This window comes from Marmota flaviventris, chromosome 13, assembly GCF_047511675.1.
Source record: "Marmota flaviventris isolate mMarFla1 chromosome 13, mMarFla1.hap1, whole genome shotgun sequence".
NCBI classification, from domain to species: domain Eukaryota; kingdom Metazoa; phylum Chordata; class Mammalia; order Rodentia; family Sciuridae; genus Marmota; species Marmota flaviventris.
Window position 1 is genome coordinate 94,228,912 of NC_092510.1, and position 17,987 is coordinate 94,246,898.

General features: G+C 54.9%; 1 protein-coding gene across 3 annotated transcripts in view; it reads left to right on the forward strand.

The window, feature by feature from the left end:
- The first annotated feature begins 1,571 nt into the window (after window positions 1-1,571).
- The window catches only part of Nek6 (NIMA related kinase 6), a 73,949-nt gene continuing 57,533 nt past the window's right edge, over window positions 1,572-17,987 (forward strand). The window contains exon 1 of one of the 3 annotated variants that reach the window (XM_027944492.2): window positions 1,572-1,587. Coding sequence is in view for 1 of the 3 variants with exons in the window: in XM_027944475.2 (XP_027800276.1) it covers window positions 6,392-6,404 (13 nt within the window). In the remaining 2 variants the exon portion in view is untranslated. Of the gene's footprint in view, window positions 1,588-2,102; window positions 2,185-6,384; window positions 6,405-17,987 lie in introns of those variants that run through there. The other 2 variants (XM_027944485.2, XM_027944475.2) reach the window with 2 other exon arrangements.

A 17,987-nucleotide genomic window follows, 5' to 3' on the forward strand; every position in this document is an offset into this window, starting at 1 on the left:
GTAGAGTGCTCTGCCGAGATGGGGCACCCCAGTCCTTCTCTTTCCAATGGTTTGCCACTGATCCCAAAGTTCTTCCTAAGAGGAGTCTTGGGTTTCTTGCTTTGCAGCTTACCAGATGGTTCTCTGAACATGGGACCTGATCAACAAGCAGACCTCTAGTTGCTTGCCTGAACTCCCTTATTTAGGCCACTGCTCAAATGTCCCCTCATGAGAGGCCTTTTCCTCATACCCTGTATGAAAAAGCAGACCTGGGCTCTCTGCCTTCTGTCCTGCTTGATTCTTTCCATTGAACTTATCCTCCTCGAAATGCCAGATATTTCCAGTGTCTTCTTCCCACTAGATTGAAGCCCCTGGAGTCTGGGCTGTGTTTGTTGGCTGTAGTATCCTAATGACTGGATGGTGCTTGGAGCCTAGAGGGGGAATGAGTGAACCCCTGGTGGCACAGATACAGCCAATGTCACTGATCCACTAGTAACACTGCCATACACTTCTCAGAATGTCCATCTCTTTCTGTTATTTACTTTTCGCATTGTTTATTCCTTTTCTTTGTTTCACTGTGGAGTGAACAGGAGTGCTCTACCATTGAGCTACCAGTATCCCCAGCCCTTTTTTATTTTGAGGCAAATTCTCTAAGTTGCTGATACTGCCTTGAACTTGCAATTCTCCTGCCTGAGTCTCCCAAGTAGCTGGAATGACAGGTATGCACCAGCAATGTTTATTTCTTATATTTAACTTTTCATTCTATCTGACGTTTGCTTTGGTGTACATTACGTGAAGCGAGGGTATAAATGGACTCCAAATAAACAGCGAAACAATTTGCAGAACGATCCATTTCCTCCCTGTTGGTTTGTGACAGCTGCCTCTTCATCAAAAAGGGCTGGGACTAGGCTGGCTCCTCTGGGCTGTCTGCTGAACCCTTCTCATACCAGAACTAAGCTCTTCATGAGGCCTGGGTGCCTAGTGATCAGGTACACAGGTGCTGGAATTAGACAATCTGCAGCCACCTTCCAGATTAACCACTCACCATGTGGTGATTTTGGGCCAGAGAATGTGTTTTTCTAAGCTTCATTTCTAAACCTCATTAACACAATCTGTAAAATGGGCTCAGGGTAGCATAATGCCTCCTTCATAGAGTGGCTGTGGGACTGGACACCAAAGGCAGGCAAAGCATGTAGCAGCAGGGTGATGTGATAGGTTGAGGCCAAGGTATTACAGATCAGAGTCAGCTAAAGCACAGTCACTCAGTGGGCATCCACCCCCTACCCAGCTCCTCTCTGTGGCCACTCTGGGCAGCTGGCAGGCGGCCAGTGTGCCTGGTTCCCCTGACCCTCCTGGAGGGGAGAGCAGAGTTTTGAATGTGCAGAAGCAGCAAGAGTGGAAAGAGGAACCGTCCCAATCAGGAGCACCCCCTAGGGGGGTGTCTTTAGAAAGTGAAGCAGGGAACTTAACAGCCTGTGGGCCCCAAACGGACCGGCTTCTTAGAGGGGGTGTTAAACATTGATTATTGCAGTCTTTTACTACTTCCAGAAACCTCTGCACATTGACCCTCGTTGGCCTGGGGGTCCACCGGAAGTGGAGGAGCTCCAGGTAAGACACCTGGTGCTTTGAGAGCAGGGAGCAAGGCCTTTACCACATCCGGATGCCCTGAAGCCTGCTTTGATGCCTGCATTCAGCCCGTGCAAAAAAAATTGCTTGTTGCTGGGCCAATTGTTAGCTGATGGGGACCCCGAGGACGCACGAGAGGGGTCCACGAGTTGGCTGACTGCAGACCCTCATCCCAAGAGTGAGGAGCCCGCAAAGAGCAGAGTGTCGAGTCCCCTGGCTGGGACTTGGCGTCTGGGCCTCAGTCTCCCCAGCTTTGAAATGGGGAGGGGTCCTCGGCTGAACCAAACGCTGACTGCGCCACTCGCTCCGCGCAAAGGGTCGGGTGTCAGAGGGCGCAGCCCGGGCACCCCCCGGAGCCTGCGTGGCGGTAGCGCGCACGAGCGCAGGGGGCGGCGCGGCCCCGCGGCGGGGAGGGGCGGGAGCGGGCGCGCCAGCGCGCGCAGGCGGCGGCGGCGGCGGAACCTAGAGGACGAGCGTGCGGCCGCGGCGCTGCCAACTCGTGTGGGACCCGCCGCTCCGGCCGGTCGCCCACTGTCCGCGCGCCGGTGCTCGGCCGGCAGCGGAGCCCACAGCACGCCGGTGAGTGGCCTGGGGCCGGGGCCGGGCCGCACGGCCGGGGCAGGGGCGGGGGCCGGGCGCGGGCCGGGAGCACAGCCGGGCCCGGTGTGGGCGCGTGGGCGCGCGCCCGGGGTTCCACGGGCGAGGGGAGTGCGCGCGTGAGGCCGCGGTGCGTGCGGACGCGCGAGGCTGCGTGTGTCGGCGGCGGAGCGAAAGTGGGTGGCGTGTCCGCCGGTCCTTGGGGGGTGTGCGCGCGCGGGGGTGCGCCTCGGAGGGTCGGGCTGGGGAGTGTGGGTGGAAGACCGGCGACGGCGTGGCTCGCGTCCACCCACTTGTGGAGCGTTCACGGTGGGCCAGGGAGTGTGCGCAGCGCTGGACCAAGTGTGGGGCTGAGCTGTGTGCCCACGTGTCTTCATGTTCCCAAGTGATTGTGTGCACACGTGTGAGCCTCTAAGAGCAAAAGTATGCCTGTGTGGATGTGAGTGTGTAATTTGCATTTGCAGTGTGAGAGGGTGAGCAGCCCCTGGCCTTGCACCCACCGGGCCTGTGTGCGTGATGTGCCCTGCCCTGGCCTCCAAGACAGGAAGCCCAAGGAGAGGCCCAGGCCTCCTGACCAGGTGGGTGCCGGGGGCCTGGTTTGGTGAACCAGGCCAGAGGACAGACATGCAGAGTCCTGCTGAGCCTGGCACTGTGGAAACCTTAGAGCCAGCCCTTGGCAGGACCCTCCAAGGCTACATCGGCAAGGTGGGCATTATGAGGGCACCTTGTCCAGGCATCAGAGGACTTGGGTCCAATTTTTCTAAATGCCTTCTGTGTTTCTGGCCTTGTTCTTGACTCTCTCCAGATAGGAGGCATTTTGACCCTCCCCCCAGACCTGGGGTCTGATTCTAGGGAGACACTTATCCATGTATCTGAGGGCTTCTCTCTTCTGTCCTGCTAAGTAGATTAAATTGGTCTGATTTATTTGTGCCAAGCCTGGATCCAAGTGTGAGCCCCCAAGAACAGTAAAAAAATTGGCCACAGCAAGTTCGGGACACCATCTTCCAAGGGCTGCCCTTCCCGTTTTGACCAACAGGTTCTTGTTCACTGACTCCTACTTTATAATTGTTGCAAATCTTCACAGCTGAAAGTCTTAATTGCTTTAAAGCAAACTTTAGAAACTTGAGAGCTCCCTAGATGCCCTGCATTTTCAAAATTCAGCTTGCCTTTCTGAGGGGAAAATGTAGTCTTAGGAGTTTGGAGCCTGGGCCACCGGACCTTGAAGGTACATGAAGAATTGTGTCACTAATGGAAGAAAAATTTCATTGAAAGAGACTCAGAGCCCGCTGGAAGAGCCTGCTCCCAACACTGTAGCTTAGGAGTGAACTTTGGACGTCTTCTTTCAGCAAACAAAACCTGGAAGGAAACAAAAAGACCCACATTTTCTTTTTTCTTTTTGTCCAGAAAATGAAAAAAAAAAAAAAAAAAAAAAACCACCAAAAACTTACCTTCTGAGTTTGCTGGAAATGCTGCCTCCCCCATCAAGGCCAGGCCCTCCCTGGATCCCCCACCCCCAAATAAAATATGCCTGTGGGGAGCCGTGGAATGAGTCACTGCCTGGCAGAGAGCCCCACGTTTGGGAAGGTTCTTGCCTAACTTCCCAGAAGAAAAGGCCCAGGATTTAAAATGGTCCCTGTGGTTTGTCAGCCTCTGCTGTCCCGTCTGCTTCGGAAATGACTAAAAAGTCGTTTCTTTCTCCACAAAATCAAGTCTCCGACTTAAGCAGTGGCCAGGTGGGTCTGGATTCAGAGCTGTTCAGGTTTCCAGAAATGGAGTTTCTGGCTTTACCAGGTGGCATTTCTGGTGGAATTGAACAGGAAAGAGGAGGGGGAGGGGGAGGGGGAGGAGACTCACTCATGGAGCACCTCCAGTGCTGGGAACAGTTCTGGGGGTCATTTCTGCTACAGAAAATGGCTTTTGATTTTATGCATGAGCAAATGGGTGTGTGGAGAGGTCAAGCCTGTGTCTGGGACAGCTGAAGAGGGGATGGCGACAGAATCCTAGGTCACCTGCCTGACTTCACAGTCCTTCCTCTTGTTTGACCCAGAATGTAATATATGACTGCTACGGTGCATAGACTGGGACTGAGGATTTCAACACACGTCTGCTCAATAAATTCTCACTGTGAAATAGAGGTTATTTTCTCCATTTTACAGATGAAAAAACTAAGATGCTGAGACATGAACTGACTTGTATAATTTTGTTGAAGTAGCACTACGACTAACGGTCCCCATTTATTTAGGATATACCATATGCCAGGCCTGTGTTCACAGCTTTAGGGGTCTTATTGTACTCCATCCGCTCGCCAGCACTGTGGGATGGGGATTATCATAATACCCATTTCACAGATGAGGGAACCGAGTCACAGGGAGATTACATAATGTGCCAAAGATCACATGCTAATATGCAGTAGACCCTGGATTTGAACCCAGGCTTGTCAGAGCAGAGCTCATAGTCTTCCCACTGAACTTAGAAACTTGACAGGTTAAATAACTTGGTCCAGGTTATAAACTGGCAAAACTCTGATTCCAGGGTTGAAGTTCTTAACCTTAAACCACGTGTGGCTGCCTTCCTGTGCTGTCCTGCTCCAGCACGCTGCGAAGTCACTGGGTTAAGATAGGCCAGGGTCCCACAAGGATTGCTGGGCTCCAGACTTCTGGGAGAGGTCTTCACAAAGGTGCTGCTGGCCTTCCTTGTCCCCTCTTGCACCTCTGGAGTAACCAACACCAGGATCAGAGCTTCCCAAGAGAAGGGGCTGCAGTTCACAGTTTTCTTTCCAAGTGCCAAGGATCGGTTTCATTAGGGAAGTGTCAAAACAATTGTCAAAAAGAGAACAGTGTTTCCTTCCTCTTCTCGGGTTGGACCAAGCAGGGGAGCTGGAGGGTGGAGCTGGAGGCCCCTGGTGAATCATCCATCCCCGGTTAGATGCAGGTTGGCACCTCCAGGCTTGTTTGGGGACGAAGCCAGACATTGCTCCAGGAAGAGCCCAGCATCCTGACCCGTGGGACAGAGAGTTACCTGCACAGGGCTTCACTCTTTGTTCTGAGTGTGTGACAACATGATCACTTCTAGGAAGGCTTCTTGTCACTTGTCATTTCAGTCCTGGGCCCGTCTCTTTTCCTTCTCATTTCCATTCCTATCGGGGTTTCTGCTGGTCTGTGCTTGAGAGGAATGCTATGTGTGAGGACGGGCCTGATTGGAGCTGCACTGTGCCTGATTGGAGCTGCACTGTGCCCCTGTGAGTGTCCTTGGTGTTGAAAAGGAAAGCCATCTCTCCCCCTTCCAAGCATGTTCTGCAAATTGATGAACATTTGCAAATGGCTTCAGGATGCGTTAATTTAAGGTGTGAAATAATAGATCTTGTGCGAAGGCTCAGCCACATTTCTGGCATTGATGGATTTCTCTCCCGTCTGGCCTGTGATTTGGGGAGGTAAAAATAGGCCTTGTTTCTACATTTTTATCTTTTTTTCCTTTTTTGCTGACGTCATTCCTAGGAAGTGGAGTGCACAGGCCATGGTAGCCTCCTAGGCCATCACCTGGAGACTCGGAGCCCTGGGGAGCAAGGGGACTTGTGAAATGAGGGGTTCACTTGGGGTGGTATGAAGGGCTTAGAAGAGAGCAGGCAGGGAATGGCCAGGCTTAGCTGCAGGTCTGAGGCAGACTGTCGAGGGTCTCAGTGGCTTTTCCCTGCTCAGCCTTCTCATTTCCAACTCCTGGGGAACAGCAAGGTAGGTCTCTGGAAAATGTTAGTTGAAAGAGAAACAGGCCGGCAACTTCACCCATTGCTGTTGGAAATGGGTGACAGACATGTGGTTCTGTCCTTTGACCAAACCTGAATTAAACCAGTGGCCTCGGGCTCAGATTTGACGTCCAGACAGAGGTGACATTGGGGCACATCAGTTAGCGTGTTATTTCCTGTGATGTTAACTTTGGGAACTTGACTACAGAGTGTGATCTAGTATTTTGACATCGGTCCCTCTGACAGGACTTGCTTGTGTGAAAACAGACCCCCACACAGGCAGCTCTGTTGTCTCTAGTTCTGGATTTTTCCACAGATGGCTTCTCTTGTGGTCTGGTGGCAAAGGCACTGGTCTTCCAGTCAGGCTTCTTGGCATCTCCTGGGCAGGATCCCAGTGCTCCCTAAACCCGCCACTCTGGAGCTGGGCTCTGCAGCTGACGCAGGACGGCGATGGGAATGGAAGGTGGGGCCTCTGCGTCTGAAATACATTCAGTTCCAAAGGCCTGGAGGCCCTGAGCCACATGGAGCCGTTCTTTCTTTCTCTTAGACATCTGCTTGATGGTGACCTCATAGAAAGAAAAAAGGGGCTTTGTGTAGGAATTCCATAGAGTGTGAAGGAATCCTGACAGGGAGGGGGAGGGAGGTGGCCATGGGGAGCCTGCAGTGCCTGCAGGTTCCCCAAATTGTTTAACCCTCACACTTCAAAATCGGCTTGACCCTGGGGAACAGAGACCATTTTGGGGGAAGTCCCTCGTCCCCAGTTGTAGTGGAGGCGATTGGGAGTGACCTCAGATGTGGAGTCCCTCAGATGGGAATTTGTTCATGACCCCGTTTTCCAGTGTCTGCCCTCTCTGTTCTTTGTCCTCAAACCCTTTGAAATGGAGGTTTCTGGAAGAGACCTGCAGAGGGAGGCAGCTCCTCTACCAGTGACCTCCAGCTCTGATCAGTCCAGGCTGAAGCCAGGAATTCAGCAGGCTCGTGGCCACCCGGAGAAGAGGTGCAGGACACCATTGGCGTGTATGTGTGGTAGACTTCCAGGGTCGGAAGGGTGCCTGACCTATGGTGACCTCTTACAGAAGGGAAACTGAGGCCCCAGATGGGGAGGTGCTCACTCAGACCTGAAGAGCAAGTCATCCACCGCCCTCAGCCTCAGTTTCCCCATCTGGAAAACAGGACCAGCATCCTAACCCCGTGAGGTTCTGGGGAAGGACTACATCAAACGATGCACATGAAGCATCCCCACAGCATGGGTGCTCGGTGCCAGTCCCCGGTAAGATGTGGGAGGCATTTAATTACAAGGACCTGCCCAGGGTGGCACAGCAGGAAGGTCCAGGCTCTTTTCATGACACGCCTTTGGTCTGCATTGAGGCCCTGAACAGGCTGGAGGAGGGTGCCGGGGACCCCATCCAGATCCCTCCAAAGCACTTTCCTGTGATCGTGACCCCCCAAAAAAGAGGGGAATGAAGCAGTGACAGTTTGGAAAGAGGCAAGATTCAAGTGTGGTTCTCGGGGAAATGTTTGGAAGTGAGAATTTGCTTTCTTCCCACCTCCGCCCGCCAAGGGGCGGAAAGTAAGTCCCCTAGGTTTTTGGTGTGGCGTTGGAGGGCCGCCTGAGGCCTCCGAGTGGTGTCCTGAAGCCAGGCAGATGTGTTGTTAATTATTTACACAGCACCAGCCGCAGCAGAGGTCTGTGCTGACAGGAGCGTCTGTCACAGGCCTGGGTGGGGACTGGGGACAGAAGTGAGCAAGAGGTCTGTCCCTCTTCTTCCTGCCCAGGGCCTCAGGGAAGGTCCACACAGCGAGGCCTAGGGAGGCCCCCATGTTCTGGGAGCCCTCCTGAGCCATTGGGTTCCCCCAGACTGCCTCTTCCTAAAGGAGGAGAGAGATCCTTATCTCCTGGAAGTGGCCACCTCTCCTGAGGTGGCTTCTGTGGGAATTTGCCCAGCTTCTTACACCTGAGACCCTAGGTCGCTTAAGTGGTGGGGAGAGGGCCACAAGCTGTGGAGCCCACTCCCCACAGGTGAGCTCACCTGAGGGCTTTGCTGGCCACCTGCCACTCCCTCGTCCAGAAAATAGGCCGGTAACACCAGGCCCTTGATTCTCAGGCATAATTTGGGGTGATTTGCCTTAGAAGTCGACTTCAAGATTAGAATTCTGAAAAGTAAGGGACCTGGGATCAGAGCTCGCCCTGAAAGTCCACTAGGGACAAGAGACGTGGGCTCCATGTGGGCTGGCAACCTCCCCTGCCTTCCTGCTCCCTGTTTCACGTAGGTTTTGTCCAGGAGGTGTTTTAAGAGAAGGTGCTCCTAGGAAATACCCAGAATAGAGGAGCCCACGGAGCAGGTCAGTGGGCACCGGGGAATGAGGAGCTGCGGCTCAAAGGTGTGGGTGTCCTTTTGGGGTGATGAAAATGCCTTGGAACTGGGTAGAGGTGGCATTGTGAATGTACCACATGCCACTTTAGCACTGTTGATTTTGGAGCAGGGGATATAGCTCAGTGTAAGATTTCTTGCCCAGCATGTGGGAGGCCCTGGGACCAATTCCCCGGTACTGCCAAAAAAAGATAAAGTCAGCCGGGTGCAGTGGTGCACACCTGTAATCCCAGTGGCTCAGGAAGCTGAGTCAGGAGGATCACAAGTTCAAAGTCAGCCTCAGCAATTTAGCAAGGCCCTAAGCAACTTGGTGAGACCTATCTGTAAATAAAATATAAAAAAGGCTGGAGATGTGGCTCAGTGGTTAAGCACCCCTGGGTTCAATCCCAGGAAGGAAGGAAGGAAGGGAGGGAGGGAGGGAAGGTGGGTGTTAATTATATGTTACGTGAAAAGAAAAAATCTGATGCTTAAAAAAAAAGAAAAGCCCAGAAGCTCCCCATTTTTCAGATGGGAACACCGAGGTGCGGAGTGAGACCATGACCAGCCTAAGCTCTCACATGCAGCCCATGTCTGCTCTGTGGAGTGAATGAGATCACTCCCAACTTTCAGGCCAAGATATCGTGGTACCTGGGCCTGGAATATGGGTGAAATAGAGCATCCATTGTCCCTTTGGCTGAGTGAAATCTGTTCTTTTAACCAGCAGTGCCATGTTGGTCAGTAGGTACATAGCTATTCATTCAGTCATTCAAGAAATGCACCTGTGGCTGGGGCTGTAGCTCCGTGGCAGAGCACTTACCTGCCATCTGCAAGACTCTGGGTTCAATCCCTGGTAAAAAAACACACGGAAGGAAGGAAGGAAGGGAGGAAGGAAGGGAGGGAGGGAATGCACCCACCTTCTGGGTCAGGCACTGCACAGAATTGGCACAGAGGCCTCTGACTGCCCCACCCCTTGGCCTCTCACCACCTGGGGACAGGAGTTGAGTCAGAGGTTTGTGAATGCTTTGCGGGAGGTCTTTCTTTTTTGTTAAATATTTATTTTTAAGTTTTAGGTGGACACAGTCTCTTTATTTTACATTTATGTGGTGCTGAGGATCGAATCCTGTGCCTCGTGCATGTTAGGCGAGTGCTCTACCACTGAGCCACAACTCCAGCCCTGCTGGAGGTATTTCTTGGGGCTCCTGCCTGGGGAAGTAGGAGTGAGGGGTGTCTACGCAGGGAGATGTGAGGTCGGATAGACGACGAGAGGGCAGGATGAAAGGCAGGTAGACCACAGGGTGAGTGGGTGGGTTATTGTGGGCTGGGGTCTAGGCTGCTGGCAGACCCTGGGCAGCGCAAAGCCAGGAACTTCTCCTGCCTGCTTGGCCTTCCCTTGGCCCCTCTGTGTCAGGGGCTTGCTGCATGTCATGTCCTGGCCTCACTTTTTTACATGAGTGAATGCACTTCTTCCTTCCACCAGTTCCGTGTCATGGGTACTTTATCAATATGCTCATTTTATAGAGGAGGATGCAGAGAAGCAGAGTCTGTTACCTTGAGGAAACCCACAGCATTCAGGGGGCCCTCTGAAGAGTCAGAGGACAGAGGCTGCCTTCTGGAGGTTGTGAGCTGGCAGCCAGGCCCGGAGCCTCCCGGGCAGCTGGAAGGAACGGCATGCACCGGGTCCTGTGCTTGGGGCACAGAGCATTACATCCGTTATCTGACTCCCTGACTAGAACATAAGCTCCGCTGGGGTAAGACTTGGTCTGTGGCCACAGTTGTATCCTCTCTGCCTAGCACTATGCCTGGCACATAGTAGGAGCTCAGTTAATTATCTGAAACTTTCTGAGCACCAGCATGATGACATGACCCTCAGAAATTACAGATTTTAGAACAATTCTGATTTTGAATTTTCAGATTAGAAAAGTCTGTACAAATATCCCAAAATCCAAATGACTCCAAGCTCTGAAACACTGTGGTCCCAGGCATTTCAGAAAAGGAATCCTCAACCTGAGGGAGGAACCTGAGCCCAGAAGGCTTGTACCTGCCAGAGTCTCCTTCCTGTGCCCCTTCTTTGCAGAGGCAGCTCCTCCCACATACAGGAGGGCTTGGGTGGCTGGAATGGTTGGGGGCCGTGTGTCCAAGCTGTTTTGTTTTTTTCCGGGGCTAGGGATTGAACCCAGAGCCTTGGGCATGGCAAGCACGCTCTACCGCCGAGCTCTCCCATAGCTCTGAAGCTGCATTTTTGTTGGGCATGCTGTGGCGTCCAGAGGGTGTGTCTGTGAGGTTCTTAAGCAGGGGGAGGGGACACCGCCATGGGAGACCTCTGGGCAAGGTGCTATTATTAGAAGATGAGCACCTGCCCCCTGGTCCCACCCCAGCATCTCAAGGAGCAGCAACCCCTTTACTGGTGTGGCCTTGGCTGTCACCAGGCTGGGTGCCCAGACGGCAGCAGAAAGGGAGTGGAGGAGCCCACCCCAGGGCTTGGCTGCTGGAGTCGGTTCCCCGGGACCTCAGTGAGCTCCCTGCGCCTGACTCAGAGCCTGTGCATTTCCTTTGTCTCCTCCAGGAATCTTAGTGGCCTTTGTGTTTGTTTTAAATGCCAGCCTCCTCAGCCAGCCCAAGTGGAAATGAGGACTGTCTCATTTTTGACTGTGCAGAGGCTGGGGACGAGGGTGGGGACTGCCTGCTCGTGGAGCCAGCCTGGTGGTGACAGCATGGCACTTGGGAAACATCTGTGGTTTTCTGTCAGGGTGATGAGCAGTGGGTGCTGTGCCACCTGGGCTGGGCACTGGGGTCACTGCCAGGGGTGACACTCAGGTCCAGGTTCCTGGTGCTGTTTAGGAAGGAGCTGCTGATGGCCGCTGTGGGAAACGTGGGGATCAGACGAGGTTCCTGTCTCTTCCTGGGGAAACTTGCAAAGAAAATACTTATCCTCCAAGCTAACGGCTCTCCCTTGCACACCCCGAGTCTTCTGACGTTGGTCACCTGCACGAGATGACCCCACTTTCGCTGTTCCCCTCAGGGCAGTGGTCTGTAAAAGTATTTGTTTTAGTGTCATTTGGGGACAGGAGAGACCATTGGATGATGCTCCTTGGTGCGTGGGAAGTTCCTGGAAGCCCCAGTGGCGTATGGGGCAGCATCTTTGAAATTGCGTGCTGCTGAAGACCCAGGACTTACGGCACTATGATGCGCTAATGTTAGCAATTGAGATATTTAATTTTAAAGAAAAATTGCTCTTCCTGCCCACCACGGGCACTGGAGGGCCTATATTTCCTCAGGAGGAATGAGAAATTGCACTGTGTAATTTGGACCTGCAGAGAGGGAGTCATTATCCCCCATTAATTTATTAGTTAATTAAGTTTTTTTTTTTTTAATCTAGTCACAGTTTTATCTGGCAATTCCTCCAGTTGCCATTCATCCAGCAGCGGGCCCCCCTGTTCGTGGCCTGGTGCTGGGCGCTGGGGATAGCGCAGAACAGGATGCAGATGTTGCTGAACTCCTGCCGTTCGCAGCCACCTGGCTGTGGTGGCCACAGGGGGATCTCTTGGTTTAGGTGGTCCTTTACTGAGCACCTAATATGCACAGATCCATCAAGACATAGCAGTGAAAATGACGTGGGTCCTGGTGGTTGGATGGTTCTTTGGATCCTGGCCCGCCGCTCGCTGTGATAAACCCGGTCAGCTCTTGCTCATGGGCCACGTGATAATGTCCCCAGAATGAACCAGAACCCATCCAGATGCCCCAGGAACCGACGTGAGCACAAGGCACCCCCTTCACACGTTGCGTCTCAGTTCAGCGTCTTGCCACCACCCAGCATTTTGAGACAGAATGTGAGATCTCGTGGTTGGCTAAATACATAAATATTTTATGTCTCGATATTCTGAAAATGAAGCCCGAATGCACGGCACTGCAGCACATCAGTGCTATAGATCATATGTTATAATAATCTGGTGACATGTTGTTTAAATATTTATGGACTGATGCGGCCTGACAGCGGGGGAGGGGCGTCTGGGAACAGAGTCGCGGCAGACGCCGGGCCTCGGTTTCTCATGGGATGTTTTGGGGCAGAAGTAATGACTGGCATTTATTGAGCACTTTCTGTGTACCACACCCTATATGCATATCGTTTCATTTCATCCCCACGGCACCTGGAGAGGGTGGGACTTTTAAGTAATGCCAAGTCACAGCTGGGAAACTGAGGCTGGGTCCCCAGACCCCGCAACTCTCGGGAGGCCCAGGATCAAGCTCAGATTGACCTCAGCTCTCAGCCACTGTGCTGTCCATCTCTGCGGCCAGTGGGTTGCATTCAAAAGGCCCCTGCCGCCACCAGGAGCACCCCTGGCCCATCCTAAGTGGACTTGCCAAATCACGGGGCAGTGTGTGGAAAACGCTGGGCAGGAGTAGAAGCCACGGGAATGAACCCTAACCCAGGAGGGCTGTCACTCAATAGCATGGGGCATAGAAGAGCCACTGTGGGCCGGAGCCCTGCACACAGTAGGTGCTCAGGAAATGGTGGTTCTCACCCTCCTACCTTTGTTTTCATTCTGGTTTTGCTCAGCCTTCTTCTCTCCCTGCAGGGCCCTGGCAGGAATCGAGGGGTGGCCCAGTGAATTAGGTAAGAGAGGCCCCGCTTGACGCAGCGGGCTCCGGCTGGGCCGCCGACCCCAGTGCCCCTGCTGAACAAGCAACAGGCGCTCCGTCCCAAGCCGGCCTCCTTTAGTCACCACTCAGGGTCCAGGGAGCTCCTCCAGGTGGAGGCCTTGGTCAGTCGGGCATCACGAACCCCGCACCTGAACCAGCCTGGCCGCCAGACACAACAGACGGCCACAGAACAGGCAAGGAACAAGATCCCAGGGCGGTGACGCTCTCACACCCAGTGACGTCCTCCACTTCTGCAGCAACTCAGAGGTGTTCTGAAGGTCCCCTGGAGCCAGAGGGTCATGTAATGGCAGGCAGGACCAGCTGCATCCTTCGCAGGGCCCATTACAACGCGAGAGCGCCGTGCAGGGGGCAGGAAGGGCTGGGAGCACGCTCCTCTTTTCCTTGGGGACCCTCCGCCTCCCCAGTGCTGCAGTTTGTTTTAGGGTCCGGTTCTCTTGGGCCTGTGGCAGCTCAGGGCAAGCACAAGCCCCTGAGGAGATGCGGGACCCCACCCTTGCCCAACCCTCCCACACCTGCACCCGGGTCCCTGCTGTGGGGGTGGTGGCAGTTGCTGGGAGAGGTGTGCTGAGCACCACCTGGGGGGCGGGACCACACGAGGGCGAGGCTCCAGACCTGGCCCGGGCTTGTTGGTTCCACCAGATGTCACTCAAGAACACACTGAAAGACCCCATGGAGCACGTCAGGCAGCGAGCACAGAGCGTGGCACCCCAAGCTCAGGCTCCCTTCCCCAGGGAGGGTCAGTGTCTCTGCTGTGGACACACTCGTGAAGCTGGCCCCAAAGGGAAGGAGCACAGAGCAAGGTCCCATTTTCAGTGCTGGGCATGTGTTGCGGCCAGATTTTATCGGGAGGGGAAGTCGGGCTGTTAAGCACTGTCCAACCATGGCCCAGCAGTGACCACTACTCAGCCAGCACGTCCCCCTCTCACCCTGGGCCTCTCATGATAAGAACATGCTGTGGACCCAGCAGTCACACTGTTGCCAGATAGTATCCTCCTGATAGATCCATCTCCTTGGACTTCCTGCCTTTGAGTGACAAGGGTCAGAAACCAAATGACCAGGTTGCTGACCCACTCTCTGGACAGCTGCCAAGCAGGCGATGCCCTAGAGATAGGGGGCAAGGGAAGCTCGGATTCCACCAGCCCCCCTGGCTGATCCCAGCCCTGAACTTGGGGCGGGCAGTCACAAGGAGTAGATGTTCCATAAGCAAACACGAGAGGCTCGGGAGAGGGCGTGGTGCCTGCTGAGCACCAGGGACCTGGCCAGGCTGTGTTGTCTCCTCTGATCCTCGTGACAGCCTTGGGCAGGCTCCATTTTTCATATGAGAATAGGTGAGGCTCAGAGAAGGAAGCCACTGGTCCAAAGCCGTAAGCCACAGAGTTTGCACCCAGGTTTGAAGCAAGGCCCAGCTGGCCCCCAAAAGCCTTGGCTGGACAGCTGTAGTCCCTGCTGGGCTGGGTCTCCTGTCCCTGCTGCTGCGCCGGGGCAGGACGGGAGCCAGATCCCCGTGCTGCTGCCTGCCTGTTCCTGCCTCTGGGCGGTCACCCTCGTTTTTCCTCCTGTAAACCCAGCTGCTCTGTGGCCATCCTCATACCCAGAGAGGGAGGAGGCAGGTGGTGGGGTCACATGAATCTGGACGCAGGTCACACCTCTACCTTTTGCTCACCGTGTCCCCTGGGTTTCTCGCCTCCCGCCGTGTTTTCTCATTTGTGGAGTGGCGGGGGGGGGGGGGTCAGTGGGTTCCCGCCTCTGGGGGAGACTTCAGCAGTCGGTGGCTGCTGTTGTGTTGACAGTCGTGACGCTGGGTGGGGTGAGGACTGGGGCCTGGTGGTGCTTGTGATGCTCATAAGCATCTCCCTGTGCTGGGACACATGGAGGTCACTCAGGCCAGGGTTGCCCTCCCTTGGAATCCCCCCCCCCTTCTTGTTCAGCCATTCATTTATCTGACAGAGCCACGTACTGTTGAGAGACCCAGTAATGAGCCACGGGGACAAAGTCCCTGCCCTCACTATGCCAGCATTCTGGCTCATAAACAAGGAATGAGTCAGGGTTACTGGCCAGATAGTGGGGGACGCACCAGAGGGGAAAGCCATGTCGGGCACCTGCATGGGACAGCAGGGCAGGGCAGGGCAAGAAGGACTAGAGCTCCCTCGGTCTCTTCTCTTGTGGGGCCATTGCTGGAGATTAAACCTGCTGGCTTTCATGTAAGGTCCCAGCGCCCCTCAGGACCCAAGGAAGCTTGAATGCTTTTTAAGGGGTCTTTGAGAAAACGACTTTCAGCTCAGAATGGGGAGGCTTATGTTAGAGGCCCAGAGAGGTTCCTCAGCTTGCTGGGGTCACACAGCTCCAAGTGGCCAGACTCCCCGAGCCCTTGCTCAGTCTCTGTCCACCATGGCTACTCCCCACACCAACCCTGGCTCTCACCATCAGATGGACAGGCCTGAAGAACGGCTCGGCAGCTTGGCCCCTCACTGTGGGCATGTGTGGAGTGAACCCTTTGCATAGCTCTGTAATGGGCACCCATTCCATGGCGAAAATGCCTTCCACATGCCACTGATCTCAGGGTGGATTAAAGAAGTGACTGTGCTTGGGTGTGTGTGTTGGGGAAGGGGTGCGTGTCTGGCCCTTCTGGGGACTGACAGCGAGGGGGTGGGTCTCGTGGAAGGACTGCTTCCGGACCGCCATCCCAGTGTGGCAGACAGCCCTAAACGGCGGGGCGTTCTGCACCCGCAGCCCGGAGCTGGCGTTTAGGCCCATTTATTTAAAGCGGGCGCCGGGAGGCTAAAGACCCGCTCTGCGCGCCGGCCGCCTCCCCGCAGCAGGGGAGCGTAATCTTCAGGGCTTTCTTCCCATTTATGAGTTTTTTGTTGTTATATATTTGTAAAATGAGGCTTCTGCTGGCAAAAGCAGGTTTTAGCGAGTGCGGTGGCTCTTTCAAGACCTAATAAGGCCCCAAAGGATGGTGAGCTCCAGCAACGCTCCCCTCCCCCGGGCCCCGATCCGTCCTGCCTCACACACTTTGGGCACAGGCTACCATTTGTCTTGCTTCCCATTAATGGAATTGCTGCCATCACTTCTGCAGGACAAGATGGGCCCTTTGGAACTGCCTTGGGGACAGGCAGGATTGGCCGCCAAGCAGTTTGCTTACAGGCGGAAGGAAAGAAAAAAGTAAGCCTGCGAGAGAAAACTCTGGCCAAGGTTCCTTGGGTGTTCAAGCTTTTAGGCAGTGGAGGAGAGGGACCCTTGCCGTCCCACCACCTGCTCACCACCCTGGCGGGCCACCCTGACTGTGACAGGGGATGTGATGGCGTCCGTGCCTGATGGTTCTGAATGGGGCCTGTTCCCTATGCACCTCGGCCCTGCTGAGTGCAGAGAAGCGGGAGGAGGGGACCTAGCTTTTGTGGGGTACTCACATCTGTCCCCATTGTGCCTCTTTAGGGGATGCCTTAGGGAGGGACTCTCTGTGGGCCTTTCCGTCCAGCTGCCTGTCAGCAACCTGCCCTGTCACATCCCAGTTCCATGTGCAAATGAGCTGACACCCAGGTCCGGCAGTGCCGGATGCCAGATGTTCCCTCCGGAGACCTGGTAGAATTTCAGGGTCTGGGACCCAGAAAATGAGGAGGTGATGGGGAGCTGGCTTTTCTCAGGCCAACTGCATCCTGCATGCCCATTTGCTGCAGGGGTGGCAATAATTGTCATCTCCAATGCCAGCTCTGATAGATTGATCATGGCTCCCTGCGATGCCGTGTCGAGAAGGCTTTGGAGACTGTGGGATTGATTAGCGATGTCTGCTGTGTGCCCAAGAATGAGGAGGGGGGCATGAATGGGGCCAGACCTGAGTTAATACAATTCTTAACCCCAGCGTGGACTCAGGGGCACCAGCGTGCTTGGTTCTCATGACTAGTCGACCGTGGGCCTCACCACGCCATAGACTGTAGGAGGGGGAGACCATGAGCCCGGCACACAAATACCAGACAGAAGGACAAAGGCTCTGGGTCCCTTCCAGGGATGAGATTCAGGTGCCCCCCTATTAAAGCCAGGGCCCTTCCTTCCACGTCCTCCTATCTGCGGTCCTCATCTTTGAAGCAAAGGTTATGCTTCACTCATGGGCCTCTGGGGAGGGGCAACTGAGGAGATGGCCATCGAGGAGCCCAGAACTCGTGGGTAAGGGGTGGCATTCAGAAATGTCAGCTTCAGCTGCCTCACTGCCCCACCTGCTGCCAGCACCTGCCAGGCCCATCCTCTGCTGTGCCGAGCCGGGCTCTCCTGTCCTGCAATGACCGTCCTCAGCAGGTCTCCTTGACTGCGGGACACTGGAGGCTCCCACAGCCCGTGTGCTTCCTTCCCTCTGCACAGCCCCCACCCTGTGGGGCCCAGTGACGAGTCAGTCCCCTGGACCAGGAGCCCCTCCAGGGCTGGGAGAGGCCCACTTTCTTCTCTGTTCCTGAATCCCCGCCTGGTGCCTGGCCTGGGCAGATTTGGGTGACAGCTATGAGAGAAAGGGACAGGGCATCCCCGTTTGTTCCTGGGGCCTTGTTTCCACCAGGCAGCCAAGTTATAGGCTCAGACATTGTGTCCAAACCTCAGGCCTCTTTGAGGGTAAACAGGTCAGCCCAACAGATGGCACCTGCCCCAGGTAGCAGAAACCTGTGACTCACGTGCCCATCGTGCCTGCTACGGCTGATCCTCCCAGGTAGCTGGGTTCGAGCCTGTGGATGGTGGGCACTAGAGCTCTGGGAGCTGGGCAGCTGCTGGGCACTGCAATGTCAGGATGGAGGGCTGGCCTGGGGCAAGGGGGAGCGGGGACAGCCTGAGGGGAGCCGGAAGGCCCCAGTGCCTCTCCCTGGGCTCCTATCTGGAGAGCCCTGAGTTGGGCTACGGCTTAGAAAGAATGTCCCCCCGTGGCTTTAATTTTAAATGCTCCAGAGTCTGGGGAGGATTTCCTGATGGGTGATGGGTGGGGTGGAGTGGGATGAGGGGGCGGTGGGGTAGGTTGGGGGGGGGGGTCTGTTGCTCGACTCTTGCTGCCTGGATTTGGA